The 21329-nt window shown below is 44.9% G+C and overlaps 1 protein-coding gene across 1 annotated transcript in view; it reads right to left on the bottom strand.

The window, feature by feature from the left end:
• LIPC (lipase C, hepatic type) overlaps window positions 1-21329 on the bottom strand; it is a 766064-nt gene that overhangs the window by 131143 nt on the left and 613592 nt on the right. The window contains exon 8 of the mRNA XM_069624353.1: window positions 12757-12999. Coding sequence (XP_069480454.1) covers window positions 12757-12999 — 243 coding nt within the window. The remainder of the gene's footprint in view (window positions 1-12756; window positions 13000-21329) is intronic.

Raw genomic sequence — 21329 nt, 5'->3', positions numbered from 1 at the left:
CGCAATCATCCCCAAAGATATTTTAGACTTGTTGGACCTCATCAGTGAGGAGAAGCTTGGGTCTCTAGGCCCTGCAGGCACGGGACCCAGTTCTGGGCATACCCGTCCCACTCGGGGCATCTCTCATTGCCCATGCCTTTTGCCATGAAGATTGTCTTTGAACTTGGCCTTGCAAAATATCCTTGTCTTTGAGAATATACGGGAGTGTGAGCATTCGCTATCGTGTTCTGGGACTCCAAGTTCAAACTCTATTTTCATCATTGGCCTACGTAACAATAGACCACGATTTGGTAAATTTTTAAATCCTTTAAATCAAATAAACTTGGCACTCTTGGTGTTCTTTCTTTGCACCTTAATAAGGGATGTCATCCTGCGCACGTTCGCTCCTTTCCAGACTATATAGCTGACCTTGGCCGCTACAGTCTTGACTCCAGGCCAGACAACCTCTCCATGCCGCCGCATGATTCAGTTTATTCTTGCTGCGACACAGTCTTTCCTTTCCTCTTCATGGGTCCTCACTTACTAAATTTATGATACCAATGTCCAGTCTCTATACAATGGTGGCTTCGCCTGCATTCTATTTACTACCTATAGCCAGCTTCTATGATGCCTTAGTTTACCTTGCATTTCAGCATCTGTACAGTTATTGAACGGTTGATTTTCGTACATGTGTAATCTTCTTTTTGATATTTAAAAGTTTACTTGATTCTCCACTTCATCATTAGGTACTTTAGAATCCATACATGCTCTTCAGCCACTATCTCCGACGTTGTGTTATGTCTTTTATAACATCACTAGCTTATTTTAGTTGCTGTTTCTCAAATTCCTTCAGGAAGTTCCTCCCTTAAGTTATTATCACTTTGGGGATACATTCGGTACTGTTGTTTCAACAGATATCTTCTTTCAAATACACGCTCAGTATTGGCACCACACCAGGTGTCAAACACGGCACAGTCTAATTTCTGCAACATATGGGAGGAAGGGTGGCGGGGTCTCCTGCAGAGGTATACAGCTACTCCTCTACACGATCTATCAGCGACGTTCGATCTACGAATGCCTCCTTCTCACTTTGAGAGATGTTGGGCAATGTAGGCGGGATACAATCAGTTGGGTGCAGTCCTTTCTGTCACACCGGACGTCAAGTGTTTGCTGGGGAGATGCCACATCTCCACCAACACCCATTGTCTGTGGTGTTCTCTATGGGGCCTGTATGTCCCTTTACTCTTTAACATTTACATCAGGCCCCTGTGTGATCTTTTAGAAGAGTTGGAGGCTTTTTTCACCAATTACGCTGATGATACTCAGCTGGTTGTTGAACTCTCGGGTGACTACGACCTTGATACGACGAACTTGGAGCATATCTACACTCGTATTGAAACCTGGATGAATCACAACTGGATGTGCCTGAATGGGAATAAAACTGAGTTACTTATTTTCAGTTCATCTCAGGCTAGAGCTAAACTTGAACATACATACCAGTCTTTTTCGATGCATGACTGTAGTATCCCAGGTTTCCATCTTGAGCCGTCACTTAGCTCTGAAACCCATGTCAATCACACTGTAAAAACTGCTTATATTATCTCAGTCTGCTGAAGAATTATCATCCCTTCCTCTGCTAGTCCAACTGTGTATCTATCGCTCGGGCAATAATACTATCTAGGCTTAACTATGATAACGCACTTCTGATAGGCGCAAATAAAAGAAGCTTGCAAAGGCTGCAAGCAACACAAAACAACGCTGTAAGCATCGTTAAAGGAATGACCAGAAGAGAGCATATTACCAGTAGTCGTCAAGATCTGCATTGGCTCCCAGTTCACGCATTTGTCCAATTCAAGGCAGCTATGCTTGTTCACAGATGCTTATATGGCATTTTACCAGTCTACCTTAAAAGCATGGTGTCATCATATGAGCCTACAGGAATGCTTCGCTCATCGACACTTGTGTTGGTCAACAATCCAAGTTTCAAGTGAACCAATGGCCTTGGAAGGTCATTCCCGGTCACCTCAGCCAGGCTTTGGAACTCTCTTCCCCTAGATCTGAGACAAGATGACTTCAAAAGATTCTGCTGACAGTTAAAAATGCTGCTCTTTGAATAAAACTCCTCTGGATTCAGATTGTGTCTAGTTGAATGTTCGTTCTGTCTCTTTGATGCATCTTTGTGTTTATGTTCATGGTGCCCTGATGCCTGCAGGCTTTCGGCGACATTATAAACAAATAAATACAAATTTAAAAAATCATCTGTCTCCCAACGCTCACAATTCCTGTGTCTCCCAAGACTTCTCTCCACGCCATTCCAGGGTATGTTCATGCTGGGGCCGGGGCTTGTGGGTTTCAAATGTTGGCAGCAATGGTGAATGAAGACAAATCACTTTTATATGGAACACCCATTCACTGGGAACACTATATCCCTCCCTGTAGCCAGGGACTTAGTCCAGATTTCTCAAACGTAAGCTTACTGCGCAAGTGCCGCGAGTAAATGCAATCTGATTTTGCAGTTTGGGTGGGATCACGAAGAGGGCAGTGAGAACAGCTTCAATTGATACGTTACGTTTAATCTGGCTCACTGAGCATCTATCATAGGAAGATTCTGTTTAGTTTTGTAGTCTCTGTGAACTTGTTAAGCAAGTATTGTGGAAATGGTCACCATTTTACTTAGGCTGGACTTGGGCTCAGCGGATAGCACTGGAGAGGATAGGCTTGTGATCCACATGTTTGTTTTGCGCCTGGCCGCCTGTGATACTCTGGGTCTTGGTACAGTCACTCAAAGATTCCCTTTGTCAGAGAGTTATAGCGAGTTTCCATTCCAGGATTCAGAATCTGGTAGGATGCTTGGAGTTCTATCAGCAAGGGAGTGATATATGTTCTCAAATACCTTCTGTCTCAACCTGCTGTCTCTGCTAGACTCCCAAAGTTTGTGAAGAATACAACATGGTCTCGCTGTGTGGGGTTTGTTTTTTGTTTCAGCAATCAGGGATGCAGCAGTTCATCAATGGCCTTCAATTGTCCAGCTACCGGCTTCTTAAATATACTTTCCAAAGCCATGCTTGCCCCAGAGAATTCTTCTTCCACACATTTCATTTCTTCCATAGATTCCAAATGATCCTGCATTTTTTGGGCTAGGTTTATTCTGGACAACAGCCTTCCCTTTTAACTGGGGAGTACTTCATGGGGGCGGAGGAGGACAGATGAATTAGAGTGGGGGTAACATTGATCAGGAATGGAAGGTCTAATTCTGGGGCGTTTATTAATGTCACATCCATGTCACATCAAAGGTATGGATCAGTTCCCTTGCTTGGATCTCAGCCACTTTCGTAGAATCTAGGCCCTGTAACTCCTCACTTTCAGAGGAGAGGTCTCCCTCGCAGGGTTCATACAGACAGACCAGCTCTGAACTCTCCTGGTGTAGCTTACCCAGGCAAAGGGAGGGGACTTGGTTGGTGCTTCTGGTTTCTTTATTGCTGGAGGACTCTCTGTGAAAGCTTTCTCAACTGGGGACTGATACTTGAAGTGGGGTTGCTTAATCCACTCTACCAGTTTCCTCTATCAACTTTTCAAGGTGGTTTGAACCTTTTACCATAGGTTCTGTGGCCCCCATTAAAACACTATACGTCACTGACCAATGGATCAACAGGAAACCTGGGACTCAATAGATACCAACGTATTTTATTCAGGAAATTACATAGACATTGGAAAAAGGTCTGTCTGCTTACCACAGGATCGATGCCATAAAACTAGCATGCATCGCCAAACAATATTGCATGGGCCCAAACGAAAACAACCAAGTGCAGGTAAAGTTCAAAATGCAAGTTCCCTAATCTACAATAGTTTGTGTTCAGGGTTATATCAAACTGCAGGGCGCGCACAGACACACACTCACACACACACACACTTCCAGCAAATTATCAGGGTCCACAACCGTTCTGTGTTCTGTTGCAAGTGTTGGCTCTCCGGGGCTTGAGATATGTAGGTGACAGATTGAGTTCCATGCTTGGATAGACGAAATGCCCACCACAGACTCAGGCTCCTTAGAAACCCAAAACTGGCTCACGTTTCTTGGAAGCCGACCACATGCTCTTGCTTTTTGGGAGCGCACAGCGACTCAAGTTTCCTGGGTGCCCATGTCAGACTGAGGTTTTTTGGGAGCCCAGCACAAGTTCAGGCTTCTTGGGAGCACACGGCAGGCTCAGGTTTCTTGGGTGCCGATGGCAGACTGAGGTTCTTGAGAGTCCACCTCAGGCTCCTGTTTCCTGGGTGCCCATGGCAGACTGAGGTTTATTGGGAGCTCACCACAGGCTCAGGTTTCTTGGGAGCCCACCACAAGTTTAAGTTTCTTTGGAGCCCACCACAGGCTCCTGTTTCTTGGGTGCCGATGGCAGACTGAGGTTTCTTGGGAGCCCACCACAGGCTCACGTTTCTTCGGATCCCACCACAAGTTCAGGCTTTTTGGGAGCCCATGGCAGGCTCTGGTTTCTTGGGAGCCCACGACAGGCTGGGGTTTCTTGGGAGCCCATGGCAGGCTCAGGTTTCTTAGGATGACACTGCAGGCTTAGGTTTCTTGGGAATTGTACAATTACTGCAATGTTTTTACTGCGACCCCCCAAAATGTCAACTTTATTTTTTATTTTGACACCCTTTTCACCCCATATATATGGGGGCCAATGGGTATAGTATATAATGAATATAGGAGGGTTTGTGGGGGGGGGTTCCACCCACATATATATGGTGTGAAAAAGGGGGTAGAAATTAAAAAAAAGTCACCATTTTGGGGTTTGCAGTAAAAATAGCACAGTAATCACATAGATGCGGTTTCTTGTGAGTCCACCACAGGCTCTGTTTCTTAGGAGCTACTGAAGGCTCAAATGTGGGCCACATCATTCATTAGTCCATGGCAAGGTTCCCCCCTGCCAAGTCGCAGGTATAATGATAGGTAATCGATAATGTAACTTTCTCCCTCCTGTCTCTCCTATGTTTTATTCTCCTAGTTGTCAGGGTGCTTACATCCTCTCTCCCCAGGATCTGGCTACGTTGCCCCAACAAGGGTTCCTTTGGTTTTAATATCCTCCTTGCTGTTACTTGTGGCTTAGCCAGGACCTGAAACAGAACCACCTATATGTTGTGGACAAGGGTTCTCCCCTACTGCTGATTACCTCTCAACATACTTATTACTGCTGTTCCCTTTTCTCCTTGTTCCTGTCTATCTCTCAGCATCATCCTCCTCCTGACCTCTCTTCATTCTGTCTTTATCTTTCCTTTGTCCACCTACAACCTCTCCCTTGCACACATTCCTTCCTCCTCCTTGATCTTTCCCTCCTTCAGATCCAACCTATTCCTCATGCTCCTTATCTCCACTTTCTCTTTGGCTCAATCTACTCTTCTGACCTCTTCCAAACTCAATTGCTTGAAGGCTGTCATTGATGGAATTGGGTTACAGTATTTCACTGAGGTCACCTAGGCCTTACTGGCAGTAAAATCATGAATTAATTTGGAGGCATTGACCCTTCTCCTTTGCATGTGTACCAAATGCTATATGAACTATATGTTATGGTCTCGCAGATCTGATGGCCACAACAATAAATGAGGATGGGTTAAGCATTTTGGAATTCTGCTGACCAGTCCTGGTTGCCACCTGACTCGGCCATAGCTTTTCCTGCCTGCTGGTATCTCCCATGGCTTTGCCTTACTTTGGTCACCAGTCATGTCACTCGTGAGCATCTCTGGGCCCTTCTGTAGAAAGTTACTGGTGAGGCCGTGATCAAATCTGCGGTCTCACTTGCACAGCAGGTACTCTGGTGATCAAACCTTTCAGCAATCTGAGCAAAGCTTGCTGTCCGGACTTTTGGCCGGCTCATGCTGTATATATCACTCAGAGTCTTCGTTTTTTGCTTTGCATGTCTGTGAATGTGGGTCTGGTGGGAATAGGGGAACGTCTCTGGGATGAGCAACATGGAACTGGCGGCATTCCTTGGCCTCCAGAGCCTCCCCTAGCACCCTGTCCTCACATGCTGCTCACAGGTGACTTAATCACAACTCTGATTTTATATCCTGCGAAATAGCTGAATTAAAACAAAAATAAAAGTGCAATGTCAATGAGGGTCAAACCATGCCATTTTGCCCACATTTTCCCATGCGAGTGCTCCAACCTCTAGTGCGAAATGCCACGGCTGTCAAAAATGCCTAACAGCACATGTACCTGAGCACAAGGGTATGCGTGTATGTTACGGGAAAAGCATATTTGTGCAGAGATGAGCGTGCCTGTTGCTTACTCCGTGTGGCAGTGAGGATAGCTAAGGGTCAATGCGTTTGTCTTAGAAGTAAGACAATGCAGAGCAACACAGGCCAAGATACTGGTCTACGGTATTAAGTGTTATAAAAGATTAATTAATTAAGGTGACTTGTGTAGCTGTATCTGCCGCATTTAGGGATGTTTCTGAGTCACAAATAAGGCTGTTATCAGTTTTTCGTTTTGCCGTTTGGGGTGGGGGTGGTGGGTGTCTGCCTTTCTCAGAAAATATATGACCGAAGAACTTGAGTGTGCCCTTCCGAAATTCAAATTTTCCTTGATTGAGTGTAAGGTTAGCCACTTCTAGGGCCATGCATACCCTGGACAGTGTCTCATTTTGGTTCCCCACATCTGTGCCAAATACCAGTATATCATCACTGTAGTTGATACAGTTGGGGATATGTTTGATCACGTTGTGGATATCCGCCTAAAAGATCTTGGCTGTGGATGAGACACCGAAACTCACTCTCTTATATCTATAGAGTCCTAGGTGTGTGACGAACGTCGTTATGTTTTGTTTCTCTGGGCTCAGTACTAGCAGATGATAACCTTTTCGGAGGTCCAGCTCGGAGAAAACTTTGTCACCGTTTAACAGGTGTATTATGTCTGTGATATGCAGTGCCATGTGTCTTACCTTTTTGATGGCCTGGTTGGGTCTCCTCATGTCCACACACAAACAAATGCCATCCAAGCCTTTCTTTGGCACAGGGCTGATAGGTGATACCCAAGTTGTGGGTCCCGTCGCCGGTTCTATTATGTCCTGCTCCAGTAATTTGCAGAGTTCCTCTTCGACTTTCCGTTGTATGTTAACGGGTATACCCCTATAATGTTGGTCCTCCGGCTGAATTTCTTCATCAATCTGTAACTTGATTTGTTTATTACGCAGCTTCCCTATCACTTTGAATAGGGTTGGGTGTAGTTCTTTGTTCATGTCCACCGGGTCAATGTGTTTGTGTACCATTAATTTATATAACACATGGATGTGGCTGTTTTAAAGCTGATTATGCATCCAATTTCACTTCCGGTGGCAAGCATGTGTATGAGGACTTGGTTCTCTTGTGATTTGTATCTGCATGTGCCCTCAAAATGTCCCAGACACTTTAGGGGTGACTTTGCCCCATATGGATAGATTTCTACATTGACTGGTTTCAGTTTAGGTGGTTGATGCAGTTCATTGTACACCTGTTCGCTTACCACATTCACTGTGGTGCCGGTGTCTATGAGGAACTCAGCCGGCCTTTCATTGAGCCCCATGAGCAGAGTCAGGTTGTGTTCTGTGGCTGCGGAGTTGCCCAACGCGTATAAGTAGCCCTTATACCTTTGCTCATCCTCCGAGGAGCTGATTTCTGTGTTGGAGGGAGATTGTTCAAAAAGGTATCTTACTTAGTATCTCAACCTCCATTCTGGTGGTGTGCACGGTAGGTTCCTTAGTCTCTCCTTCCTGTCCCTCTTGGATTTGTCTTCTCCCGATTCGGGTTCCTGTGTTTCTGTCTCTTTTGGCACATTGTGGGAGTGGGTGGCTGCCTAACACGCTTATGCTGCTGTGGGGAGGGGCCTTGGTCTGTAGCGACTGGCGCTTTCTTTCCCTCTTTCGTGTCCCCTCTCGCGTGCTAGGTGACACACCGATATAAAGTGTCCTTCATCTCCACACGCGGGGCACCACTGTCCCACTGTTGGGCAAGTTCCTTCATGTGGATTCTCAACCTCCTTTCTGGTCTTGTGACCGCTAGGTATCTCCGTCTCTCCATCCTGTCCCTCTTGGATTTGACTTCTCTTGATTCAGGTTCTCGTGTTTCTGTCTCTTTTGGCCTACTATGGGAGTGGGTGGCTGCCTGAGACGCTTGCGCTGCTGTGGGGAGGGGCCTTGGTATGTTGCGACTGGCACGTTTTTCCCTCTTTCGCGTCCCCTCTGGTGTGCTAGGCAACACACCAATATAAAGTGTCCTTCATCTCCACACGCGGAGCACCGCTGTCCCACTGTTGGGCAAGTTCTTTCATGTGGATTCTTGTATCCACGTTTGTAGCAGAATAATTCCTCTTGTCTGTGGTCATTTTGTAGTCTGTGTATCGTCTCCGATGGTGTGGTCGTGTTGAAACTCTCGACCTGCGGTTCAACTGCTAGTTGTGTCCTACAAGCGTCACAATTTCATATAGCGTTCTGGCTTTTTGCAGCAGCTTGCGTCAGAATTTCTGGGATCCGCAGCCAGCAATTATTTGAGACCGCAGGGCTTCCATGTTAGAAGAGTTGGCAAAGCCGCAGTGTTTCATTTTGATCCTTAGACGCATGATGTAGGCATCCATAATTTCTCCTTTCGTCTGTTCAGTAATGTGAAATAAATGGCGTTCTTAGTCCACATTTGTATGTGGTGTCAAATATGCAGCCAATGACCCTTTTAAATCTTGGATTGAGTCAATAGAAGTTTCTAGCATTTCATCTATGAGGTCACATGTTGCAAGAACTAGTAGCTAGCTTGAGCAGGCATTTCTGTCTTTCATCATCTTGTGGCCCCCATCCATAGGTCAAAGTCCCTTATCCATCTGGCCCACCTTCGCCACATGTTGCTAGTATCCGACACATCAAATGTCCATGGCAACTGTATTGCTAAAGAATCTGGGAGTCTGTATGGGCCTGCTGCTTGTGGTGCCCTTGCGCTGCCGCCTGAATGTCTTGATTGACAGCCTCTGTGATGTCTTGCACCAACATTCTGTTCACCCTCCAATGTCCACTTGCCTCTGTGGCTTCCACTAGGCTTCCTTTGGCCTCCTTGCGGCCGCCTGTTAAGGCACGAGCACCGCAGTCCTTGGAGTGGGGGGAGAGGACTGTGGACAACGGCCGCCACCAGGTACGAGCACTGTCTCTCTCGCCTCCACCTTTCCAACTCACTGCCAGTTCGTTGGGCGAAATATGATGTCGGGCTCCTGTGGTAGACCGCACGTCTCCTCACATGTTCCTTGCTTTCTTCACCACTGCATCCTCGGGCTGTTTGCCTTGTCAGCTGGCACGCCTGAATGTGGACGGGGCACCTTGTTCACCTCCGTGGCCACCTGTCGTGTGCTGATCTGCAGGCCTTCTCAAAAGCCTGTGCGCACCTTCCATGCGCCCTAGGATCCTGCGCGTGCTGCACCGACCGCCTGCTGCATACTAACCCACGTGGCTCCTTGTTCCCTCATCGCCAGTGTCATGCCCTACCCTGGTGCTGGACCGCTGCAACCCAGGGAAGGCTTGCGTGCATGCTGTGCTAACAAACCAGACGGAGACAAGGTAACTTCAACACCTTTATTCCTCAACATCCAATGGTCAACTGCCTCTCTCTTTCCTCACATAATTTCCCGCCCTTTTCCACTCGTGCCCCTCTGCCCCGGATCTTCTCTGTCAACGTGACAGTGGGGACAGAGATTACAATGCGCACATTTTTTTATTTTTTTAAGTACAGTATTCACAATTGCTCCTAGAACCAGAATATATTGATGTCACACCAGGATTAGAATACAGTTCCTATGATTCTCGACTAAAATAAACACCTTAGTCATTAGGCCACACCCCTAACTTTCAGGAAAAAAATGTGCTCCCGTTACCACCCCGGAATCTTTTTTATAAGGGCACCTATGTTCTAGCAGCCCCACACCCCTGGGACATGCTCACCGCCTATATAGCGTTTGCTTACTGTTGGATCACGTGTTTTGTCTGCGTGGACCTGTGCGCATGCCTCTTTTGAACAGCGTTCTTTATTGTTTGCTTTCCTCCTCGTTCTCGGAAGGGTTGATAGTAGGTCAGCAGGACGTGAAGGCGCGTGCCTTGGCATTTCCATGAATCACAATCAATTCGGTACTTTTAAATCTGGGCTGCATGTAAATGCCAAATTCTGATGTTTTAAGTCCAAAATAAAAAAGGACGGGAAAAATGGGGTCACCCACGCCTTTTCAGTAAATGTTCTGGATATTTGGGTTTTAAAAAAAGTACACGTAATTTTTAAGGCAGTCTTGGTGGTATAGCCAAGGACTTACAGAATACTGTAGGCTCCATGATATAACAGTGTGCATCCTAAAACGTTTATATGCTCTTCAGCAGGGGCCAAGTCCTAAACATGTATATGGGGGACACATCAACAAACGCAGTGGGATGTGACGTCACCAGAAATTAGCATATCAACGTGAAATATGCACACTTCACTAAAGAAGCTTTGCATAAGCACCCAAATTGCACAGTACGAATGGCATTTGACGTTCATAAAAACAACACACACAAAACCAACATAGCATATTTTCTTCTAAGAGTGTTTTTGAAAACGTTAAAAGTTGTGCATGCTTTAAACTCCAAAAACCAATACAGATGTTTTCCCTGGAACTTGCAGTACCGAAATGGGACATTTCACCTTTAGTTTGCTATTTTTCATCAGGTAATAAAGCGCAGTGGTGGAGTGGCCGGCCTACAAACCTTACCACTGCTGTTTCATCCTGAGGTCGGCTTTAATTCATAAATTCAAAGAAGAGATTCAATGTTTCTCATTTTAGCTGGGGGGGGGGACTGAGTCCACCCTCTGAAAAAAGTGGGTGGGCTCTGTCCACCCGCGTGTACCCTCAACTTGTGAGACCTGCTCTTCAGAAACAGTGTGTGCCCTGCAGGGGTGTTGCTAGATCTGGAAAAGATCAGGGGCTGCGCTACTGTGGGGACTGTCGGGACTGGGTACTAGCTAGCCGTTTTGGTTGTAACCCCTGAGCTTCTACCTAGGGCTACAACCAAAGGACCCGGGGCTATAGCCCCCTCAGCTCCTGCCTAGCAACGCCTCTGGTGCCCTGTTAAAAAAACTGCATTTATAGCATACAAAAGACAGTGTATGCCATGGGTGGATAGCTCACAAGTTAACTGCTCGCCTCACACATGGGGCCAAGCAGCGCTTTCCAAGTTCCCATTCAGCCCTTCATGCTTCCACGGTTTATACGTTAAGTACAATTAAACTGGCTAACTTCCGGCCCTCGAGGCCTGGAGTTGGACAACCCTGGGCTAACACCTTTAGCGCATTAGGAACAAGAAGAATTTGGTTTGAAGCTCTAAAAGAAGAAATATTTCTCAAGGTGAAAAATCGCTTACTGGGAGATTTCTAGGGGGCCATGGCTCAACTGAGAGCTGCATCTGCCATCAGGCTGCAATGTTCTCCCTGTAATGTGGTCGATTTCCTCACTCACAAAAGCCCACCGCAAGCAAGCTCCTGGGGAAGTTGTTGGAAATCCTTTACTAGGGCTCTAAAGTACAATTTCTTGCAGCCTTTGAACATGTTTTATTCTTAGGAACATAAGCTGACATTTTTGTAGATTTCCTTTTTAGTTTAGTTTTGGTGTGAAGACTAATGCTATAGAAGTTAAAGAGCTTTAGGATGCAGCGGGCAGTGCAGCATTTGTTATTTGATGTGTGCCTCCAATGCATCCCAGAGCCCTTGCTAGCCCTGAAGGAACACTAGTGCACCTTCCAGCCTTAGTCTTCAATAGAGAGAGTTTGAGAAGCGTAGCATCACTCTGCCGCCCTGGTTCGTTCCTGGATTGAAGATGAAATTACCTGACATTTGATATAATATCTTGTGTTTGATGGGAATACCTGTCATACGGTGTCAATACCTGAGGATTTTGATAACAATATAAATTATATGAAAACACAGACATGTGTGGACTTGAACTCTGCCGTTGTAGGAAGGAAAGACCCAGAAGACAGGCCGTTTCTGTCTACGCCCCAAGACTCTGCAACCACCTCCCCATCAACATCAGACTTGTCCCCTCACTCCTACAGTTCAGGGAGGCGCTCAAGACCCTCCTCTTCATGGAATGGTTCCTCTCTAACCCTCGAAGCTAGGTCTGTGTTCAATACATACCAAAATAATAATGATAGTTATCCTTGGGTATCTAGGAATCAGGAGTTTTTTTAACAAGCCTTTGTTCATGGGTTGACGGTAGCTTGAAGCATAGTGACTCGATCGTCAGGCTTGACTGATAGGAACCACTCTTTCATAGCCTTAACCTAATTGAGACTATAAAGCAATCTCCTGATTTCTGCAAAAAGTGCAGCTTCGGCCATTTTGCTTATGTATCTGATTCAAGCCCTTCAATTATACCTTCGGAGAGAAAAATCCATGATAATTGTGAATTCTGAGTTTTGAAATTAGCTGATATTTATACTTCTCCATGACCACCCTAGTGGTCTTACAGTGCCTGACCTTGTCCGACAGGTGGCATATTGTGACCCTGCCGAGGTATCGCCAGAACATAGTCTGTGGGTTAGAAGGATGTGGGTAGGGGGGAGAGAAGATTGAGAAGGCGGTTAGACCAAAGACGAATCAAGTTCAGACAGGTATGTGGTAAGGCTGCACATTCCAAGGAACATGCCTTGACTTTTTTTTCCTGGATTGTTACAGTAAATTATGGGCAAACACCACCACCAACCTTCTACATTTGGGCTCAGCACCCCTAGGAGAGGTGGCCCCGCTTACCTTTGAAAGGCATGTGTCCGCGGGTCTTTAGGTACAGCTTCTTGCCCAGCAGAGGCCGCTCCTTCCGGATGTTGATCCCCAAGGTGTTGCAGCGGTTCTTCCTGCAGTTTAGGCAGACACCCCTATCGAAGGTGTGGATGTCGTTGCACCAGTAGGCCATGCTCTGCTTGTCATCGTGCAGTATGGAGTCGATAAAGAGGTGGACGGAGCGCTCATGGGCGCACTTCACTGTCTCTGCAATGCCTGAAAAGGAGAAGGCAGAGTGTTTACCTTTGTAAATCTCCCGTTGTCCTAGTTTCCTGAATTGATGTAAATGGCCAGTTTTAATTTTAGCGTGCAACAAGAGAATCCTGTGTTCATTTTATGCTTCATTGGATTGGGAGGATAGCTCAGTAGCAACGTGCTCACCTTGGAAGCAAAACGACACGGAGCAAAACAGGTCCGATCCCTGGGTCCGCGCTTAGAAACTCCTGGGTATTAAGCGCGTTATAAATAACATATTTCATACGAGTGAAATACACTCACAAAATACTGATGTTGGAGAGGGCACCTTGACGAAAGCCGCCATCTCCAAGTCTCTCCTCAGAGCTCATTTTCCAAAGAGCCGTAACGTCAATGAAAGATGCAAAAGCATTGTATAAGGCTTTTACGCCTTCCATTCACACCACTTCTCATTTTCATTTGTTATATGCAACTTGCGTTTCCAGCACCTCCATTCCTGCCTGCCATACAAATGCCCCACCATTTGTGCCGGGCGCAAATGCTTGGGATCCCTATGGAGCCAGCCGGCTTTATACGCCAGCATAAAGCAGACGGACTTCATAGGGATCCATTGTTCACGCTAAATGCCTTGCTAGCATGGCAGGCAATGTACACAATTAAAAGCTGCCTACCATGCTCGTATGGTAGGCAGCATTGACAATTACAGTCAAATGCTGACAGCAATGTGCATATGGCAGGCTGTGTTTAATTGTAATTGTAAATGCAAGCATGGTACGCAGTGTTAACTCATTTGCATAGTGAAGTGCAAATGTGCAGGGAATAAGGTGGCATACACACGTGAACGCCACCTTTTGTCCTACACATTTGCACTCCATTGTGCAAAAGACCAAAATTTAGCGGCAGGGAGTAATGGCTCCCTGCCACCAAATTCATATTTGTAGCAAAATGAGGCTCCTCTTCTAAGCTTTGATGGGGTTCCCCTCCCACACTTCCTGCCTCAATAAGCAGATCGATCTGGCTCTCCCCTGCCCCCAAATGGCAGTTAACCTCCCCCCCCAAGACACATACCTGTTTCCTGCCTGCCCCCCACTGCCTTTCTGCATTCCACTTGGTAGAAAAGCAGTCTTTTTCCGGCACCCTTGTGAGTGCTGCACTTCCACCTAGCGATCTGCAGACCGCAATCTGTTTCATTTTACATGCAGCGATCAATTTATGTTTTATGTTAGCCAGAAGTCAGGATATCCTTTGTTGCTTTTAAACACGCAGTGTGCACACTAGTGTGCTGAAATATTACTTGTTACACGTTTCACTTTTTCTGTTTCACAGTGTAAGCATTGCATTATATTTTTAATTTGCATACCGAGCCAGCAGGGTGTTCGCTGCATCAAGTGTGTTTCCCACTGCTGAATGAGTTCAGGAAATCTGTTCAATTTTATTTGCCTCTTGCAAAGTTTAAATTAGTGCATTTGCCCCAAGACAATGGACAGTAACTTGGTTAACGCTAATTTGTCGTTAGTTGGCCAGTTTGCACACGTATTTGTCATATGCAGTGGAAGTGTGCACTGAATTGTGCTTTTGAGTTACCCTGGAGCCTGTGTGATGGATATTGGAGCTGTGACGTGTGTTGGAGCTCTTTTCGAAATTTGTGCGGAATATTGGTTCCTACTTGTTCCACATCTTGATTCTCCGAGTACCTGTGTCCAGTGACTTCGGAATCTCCAGGGAATCTATTTACATCTTACCCGATGGTCCCCGTTGGACCCTTCATTTAGTTACCTATTGTTTCAGTAACCAGGGTTCCAATTATTGGGCATTTATTTGGATACTGTTCATAAACACCACAGCAGCAACTGGACCATTTAACTCGTTAGATTTTCTGATTCATCGCTACTGTTGATCCGGCACGCTTATACGTTCTTTATTCAGATTATTTTGCTCCTGAAGAAGGGTATGTTCCCCGAAACGCATAGAGCATCTGAACTCATCTCAAGAACATTATTTGATTTGTATTTTCTATGTTATTTGTTGTCTTGAACAATATTCTCATTTGATTATTGGCCTTATTTAATTATTTGGATGTTTAGATATCGATTTGTTAACCAGAAGTGTGTTGGTAATGATATTTTGTATGTTTTGACTAAGCTTGATCCTTATTAGCAATAAACATAATTATATTTGACTGACGTTGTATCAGCTTTAATGGTGTGCAGGGGACGGGAGTGTCTGTAGGATTTAGACAGCTCTTTCTGTTCAATGATGGACATTGCTCCCCTGGCAAGCCCTGCCTGTCTGCAGTCAAGCACCCACCCGGATAAGCCAACGTCTTGGAAAGCAGCTAGCCTCCAGGACCGCAGCATGCATATTCAGACGTGGACAAGCAGGAAACGGATGGATGGGCAGACGGATCGCTTCTCACAGTCCCTGTCAAACCCGCAGCACCCGCATGAACTCAAGTCAGAGGTATTATACAGACGCAACAAGGACGTAAAATTCCATGTGCACAAAGCACGCTTACGCCCATTCGTCACCCGTTCCTCGCAGCCTTCCCTGCTGCATAGGGTGCCGGGAACAAACAAGGGTGCATATAACAAATGAATATCAGCGGCTTGCGGGTTGGGTAAGGATGTGTTTCTATCGGGTGCCCTATGTGTATGATGCAAACTGCTACTACCAGCGTGCTTCCACACCCCCCAGTGCTTTTTAGAATCCTATTTAACTTTTAAGGTTTCTGAGTTCTCTTGGCAGTATACTGGACCTTCCTGCAGTATCCATGTTACTGTATTTTTCACCTTCAATTCCATAACTGCGAAAGAGGTTTTCTTCATTATTTCAAAGTGCATTTTTTGGTTTTTTTTTTTTATTTTGAACACTTCTGGTCTTTGTGCCTTTTAAAATCGTGTTTCTTTTAGCTTGTGTGAATTACTATTAACTTTATTTTCTTTCAGTAACACTTTTCAATGTTATTGGTATATATAAACAAGAATGCCATGATTCCAAAGGGAAAAAGTGACTGTGGCTGCTTCTCCTGGGATCAGGATTCAGCCAGGTGGCACGTATTAATTAAATACTGGCAATGTGACACTTTTAGAGGTTTTTCAGTCGTGCTAAGTGCAATCTTGCGACGAACATATGGCTTTGGTCTTTACTAGTTAGTGACTCATATTGAATCCACTCTGGATGATGTCCACATGGTAATATACACTCAGTAGACTTATGGTCTCCATTCCAGCCACCCTAGAGTACCCACATTACTGTGGCTTCTTTACTAGTTATTTTGATTCAGCCATATTGCACTTATTAATTAGAAAGGGGGCATATGACACTATGGATGATGTCCACATGGTAATATACACTCAGTAGACTTATGGTCTCCATTCCAGTCACCCTGGAGTACCCACATTACTGTGGCTTCTTTACCAGTTATTTGGATTCAGCCATATTGCACTTATTAATTAGAAAGGGGGCATATGACACTATGGATGATGTCCACATGGTAATATACACTCAGTAGACTTATGGTCTCCATTCCAGCCACCCTGGAGTACCCACATTACTGTGGATTCTTTACCAGTTATTTGGATTCAGCCATATTGCACTTATTAATTAGAAAGGGGGCATATGACACTATGGATGATGTCCACATGGTAATATACACTCAGTAGACTTATGGTCTCCATTCCAGCCACCCTGGAGTACCCACATTACTGTGGCTTCTTTACCAGTTATTTGGATTCAGCTATATGGCACGTATTAATTTAAAAGGGGGCATATGACACAATGGATGATGTCCACATGGTAATATACACTAAGTTGATTTATGACGTCCATTCCAGCCACCCTGGATTACCCACATTACTGTGACTTCTTCACCTGTTATTTGGATTCAGCCATATTGCACTTATTAATTCAAAAGAGGGCATATGTCACTATGGATGAAGTTCATATGAAATATACACTTAATTGACGTATGGCGCTAATGCTGTAAGGGCAATATTCTGTTGTTTGATTGTAGGACTCCGGATAGCAAAGGACATTGTATGGGCGTTACAGGGTTGGTTGTCTGCTGAGTACAGATGCAGGGGGGACTGCTCCCAGAAGTGGTTAGTTATTTGTACAATAGGTTAATACTTGCGACTTCCAGTTGCAACACTGATACTTGGTTTGAAGTTTCTGTTTTAGTTTTTTACCTTCTATTGGTTTGTATTCTTTCAGTTTTGTAGCTTTGACACTCCTCTTTTTGTTGAGCTTGAGAATACAATAGAGCAGTCTGTTGGTCCAAGATATGTCATGTGTAGAGGAGCAGCTGAATGCCTCTGCAGGAAGTCCTGCCCCATTGTTCCTATATGTTGGAAACCTGAAATTGTGACATGCACGACACAAGGGATGGTGTCTTTTCCACAGAGAGAAAGGGTATCCATTGAGAAAACCCTATATGATGTAGTGCTGTAAAATGACAATCTCTTGGAGGAGGTTCCCGAAGGAATTTGAAAATAAGAGAAAGAAAGGCTGGTGATGTCACAAGAAATGAGCGTGACGCACTAAGAAGAGAGTTCGAAGAAGATGCACAGACTTTATAGAACCTGATGACGAAGTAAAGAATTGAGTAAACATTCATATGCGGAATGGAGATTGCATGTGTGAAGAGCGCTGCAGAAAATGCAAGCCGTTTTATAACTGTACAGATGCCCCAACCTAAGTAGACTAAGTGATCTTAAAGGCTAGCTATACGTAGTGAATAGACTAAAGTTGGTGCCACCCCTATATAGAATTCTGGACATCAGTGTCACGTTTAGTAAGCTCAGGCCCGTGAAGAAAGAAGGATCGGAAAGCTGTGTCGCAGTAAGAAAAAAAGTTAAAGATCGAGGAAAGGCCTGAAATAGCTGTTTGGCCTGGTGTCAAAGGATGGAACGGCCAAGAACCAGTTATCTATCCTTGAAGAACAGTGAACGTGTGAAGCTGAATCAGCTCTTGTTAAAGTGCAAGAAAGAACATCATGAGTGCCAAATGTATTAATTCAAGATAATTAAATGCTGCAAAACAGGCTGAAATATGGTCTCCTGTCACATGAGTCAAGGATGGAAATAGGAGTTAAGCGTAGAGACCTGAACTCCGATAAGAGTGCGCCCATACTCCCTTTTATTCTCAGGAGCAGTGATACTTTACAAGGACAAGTTCAAAGACAATCTGAATGGCAGATGTCATGAATGCTGAGAGATGTATGGCTAATTGGGTGGGGAGACACGGTCAAGTCCACCCACTGACACCTGGGATACCAGCTTACATGCTGCTAGTGAGCCGAATGTTCCAGAAGGGTACAAACATGGCAACCAATTGTTGAAGGCCATATAACGTAGGGCCTTATAGTTTGAGCGCCAATGGTGTACCGCGTACCTAGTAACTGATGAAGATGACTTGCATTAGGGGTGGGCATAAGGTGTCCACCTGTCTGTAGAGACCAAGTCACAACCCGATCCCTTAAAGAAAGTATACTTAGATGTTCCCCTTAAGCCAAATACAACTCCCTGTAGGTTTCTTAGTTTGCGACGTAGTATGACGTCACGTATGACACATTTTTGCTATAAAAGAGTTGTTTTTTACTAAATACGTTGACACATGCTTTGCGATGTCTGTTGATGTCTGTTGTAACTCCATGTTTTAGACAATTGAAAATGAAACAGTCAGAGGAGACTTTTTGCCATCTTCCAGAGTCTGTCTTATTATTTGGTGTAAGAGTTCTTCTGCATCCCATCCTGATTATGACGTGTTACTGATTTAAGTGCCCCAACAGGGTTCACGTGGTAGCATTATCGGCTGGTTTTTTAGAAGACCTATCGACCTGTTGACTCCAGAGTTTCGGACGATCAGGCATCCTCCGCCACCTGGCTGGAAGATTGCAGGGTTTCCAGTGGAAAGCGGCCAAATAGAAAAAACGTGCAAGTAAAATCGAGACAGTGGGCAGGGTCCCTCTTTGACTAAATCCCTACCTGGTTTCCACAGGTGCTTTGCGGACAGAAGGCGAAAGTGGTCGATTGGAGGAGGATACGATACCGAAGGCTTCAAGCTGAACGAGCAAATGGCGAGTAGACTCAGGGGAATGGCAAACTGAGGGGATGGGGTTGTGGTAATTTAAAAAGTAACGGAGGTAACGAGAGTAACAGGAGATTTTTTTGTGTGAAAAGAGAGATAAAGAGATGAGAAGGCCAGAGAGTCCTAACCCAAGGCGTTTTAGAAGAAGTTGTCTCGCACTTCAATCGGAGTAAACTAGGCTACGTGCAGGACAGGTCCACATAAGGTGACAGTCTAAACTCTGTAAATCAGGGTATTAATAGGGGCAGAAAGTAAGAGTGATCACTGAGGTTTTTATGTAAAGAGTCGACTTGTCTCTCTGTTTATGTAATTGTGTTGAACCAAGGTGTCGAGGAGCGACACAAACTGTTGTATGAGAACTGAGACAAGGTTGAAAAGCTATACTATCTATCTAGAGAAGTGGTTGGTGCCGAGACAGACATAGACAGAGAAAATTGCAGAGATAAAGGTTTTGAGCAGTGATTGTTGGAGCACACTCATATTTGTTTTTATAAAGGTATTTATGTAAGTATTGACAGTGAATTGAGACTTGTCACAATGGGAGACATTACTCCTCTGATGCATTTATGTAAGACATTGCCAAAGCACATGCCCAAGCTCAAACAGTATAGTGCGGAATGGGTGAAAGGCACGGCAGATAAGATGTTCATGCCATGGCCATAAGGAGGATAATTGTCAAAAGCGATATTCCAACACATGACCACATACTTGCACGCTGCGTACACGGGAAAGAAGTGAGAGCAAAGGTTCGCTATTTTAGATCTTTTGAAGATGTATCAGGAAGAGAGGGAAGATCCGCCACCTGCAGGGTGGATGCTTAATCAGTGTAAGGAGAAAGGTGTTGAGCCCTAAGCTCCTCATACCTCACCGGAAGTAAAAAGCGATAGTACAGAAGAAATGGGATCGTATTCTTTAAAGGAACTTAAATTGGCGACGGGGTAATGTAATCCGACATACGAACCACCCGCTTATAGCAGTGATGACAGCCCAGAGGAGAGTAAGAGAACAAAGGAGATCTTTAAGATCTTGCAGGACAAAGGGGAGAAACGTGAGTGATCGAATATATCGACAGAGATAGAGTGAGAGATTAAGAAATAGAAAGGAGAAAAGGATCAAGCTGATGGGGAAACGCTCGTACAGAACAAATGGATAGGAGGACAGATATTGCTCAAGTTAGATGTGAAAAGATTTGAGGAAGTATGGCAAAGAGAAGATCAGGACGAACAGGATAGAAAAGACAGTGAACGAGAAAAGAGATTAAAAGAAGATGAGCATAAAATAAAGAGCAGACAGCGGCGAGAACAGAAGTATCAGGAGGAGCAGCAAAAGAAAAAAGAAAGGGCAGAGGAGCAAAGGAAACATGACAACAGGCAGGGAGCAATAGAAGAACAGGCTAGGCAAGGAAGGAAAAGAGAAGAGGAAGAAGCGTAGAAATTGAAGGATAAAAGAATACAGAGACGAAGAGAAGAGGAAGAAAGGAGAGCAGGGCAAGGAGAGAGGAGATTGTTAGGCAGAGTTTGTATTCAGTACCCTTTGGGACCACTACACACAACTAAGACTACAGGTGTAAGCAAAACCAACCTTTGTTATAAGTCTGTACCACACAGTTTTTGGTAGCGAGCTGAGCAGCCAGGCTTATCTCAAGAGGGAATGTGAGCTTCTAAGGGTGTTAGACAAAGGTCTACAATGACAAGTATTCAGATAGCCACTTATACTCAAGGTTTCTTGGTAAAAACACGTATTATTTTATTACACAATCATTTATAAAGCATTCACTAAATGAGGCAACCAATATCACACAGGAATTATACTACAATACTGATTACTAAGCAGTTGAGCTCCCTTGAAGTCGGAGCAAAATAGCATTGAAGTAGGAGCAAAAAGGCAGAAGATAATAAAACGAATATCACAGTTACTCTAAAACAGTGCAAATAATTTGATTTCACCAGAGGAGTTGATTCAATGCAATAGGTAGGCAAAGTCAATGGGCTAGTGTCTTGTATAAGTAAAAACGCTTATAGTATTTAAACGGACAAGCCTTTGCCACGGTTCTTAGAAGTAGTTGACGGAAGATATGTCGGGTCACAAGCTGACTAGGCCTGCAAGTTTGCCAAAGTTCCACAAACTTTTGCGGTGAGAGTTAAGTTCTCTCAGTCGGGTTTTCACAGTACCTTATATTGAAGAAAAAGATGCAGCTGAAGACTTCTGTTCCTGGCAGTTCCTGCAGATCTCGCTGTTCCGGAGCCTCAGTCGTGGGGACAAGA

Source organism: Ambystoma mexicanum, chromosome 11 (assembly GCF_040938575.1).
Source record: "Ambystoma mexicanum isolate Mex_15411 chromosome 11, UKY_AmexF1_1, whole genome shotgun sequence".
Lineage (NCBI taxonomy): Eukaryota > Metazoa > Chordata > Amphibia > Caudata > Ambystomatidae > Ambystoma > Ambystoma mexicanum.
This window is presented reverse-complemented; position numbering and strand designations above follow the sequence as displayed.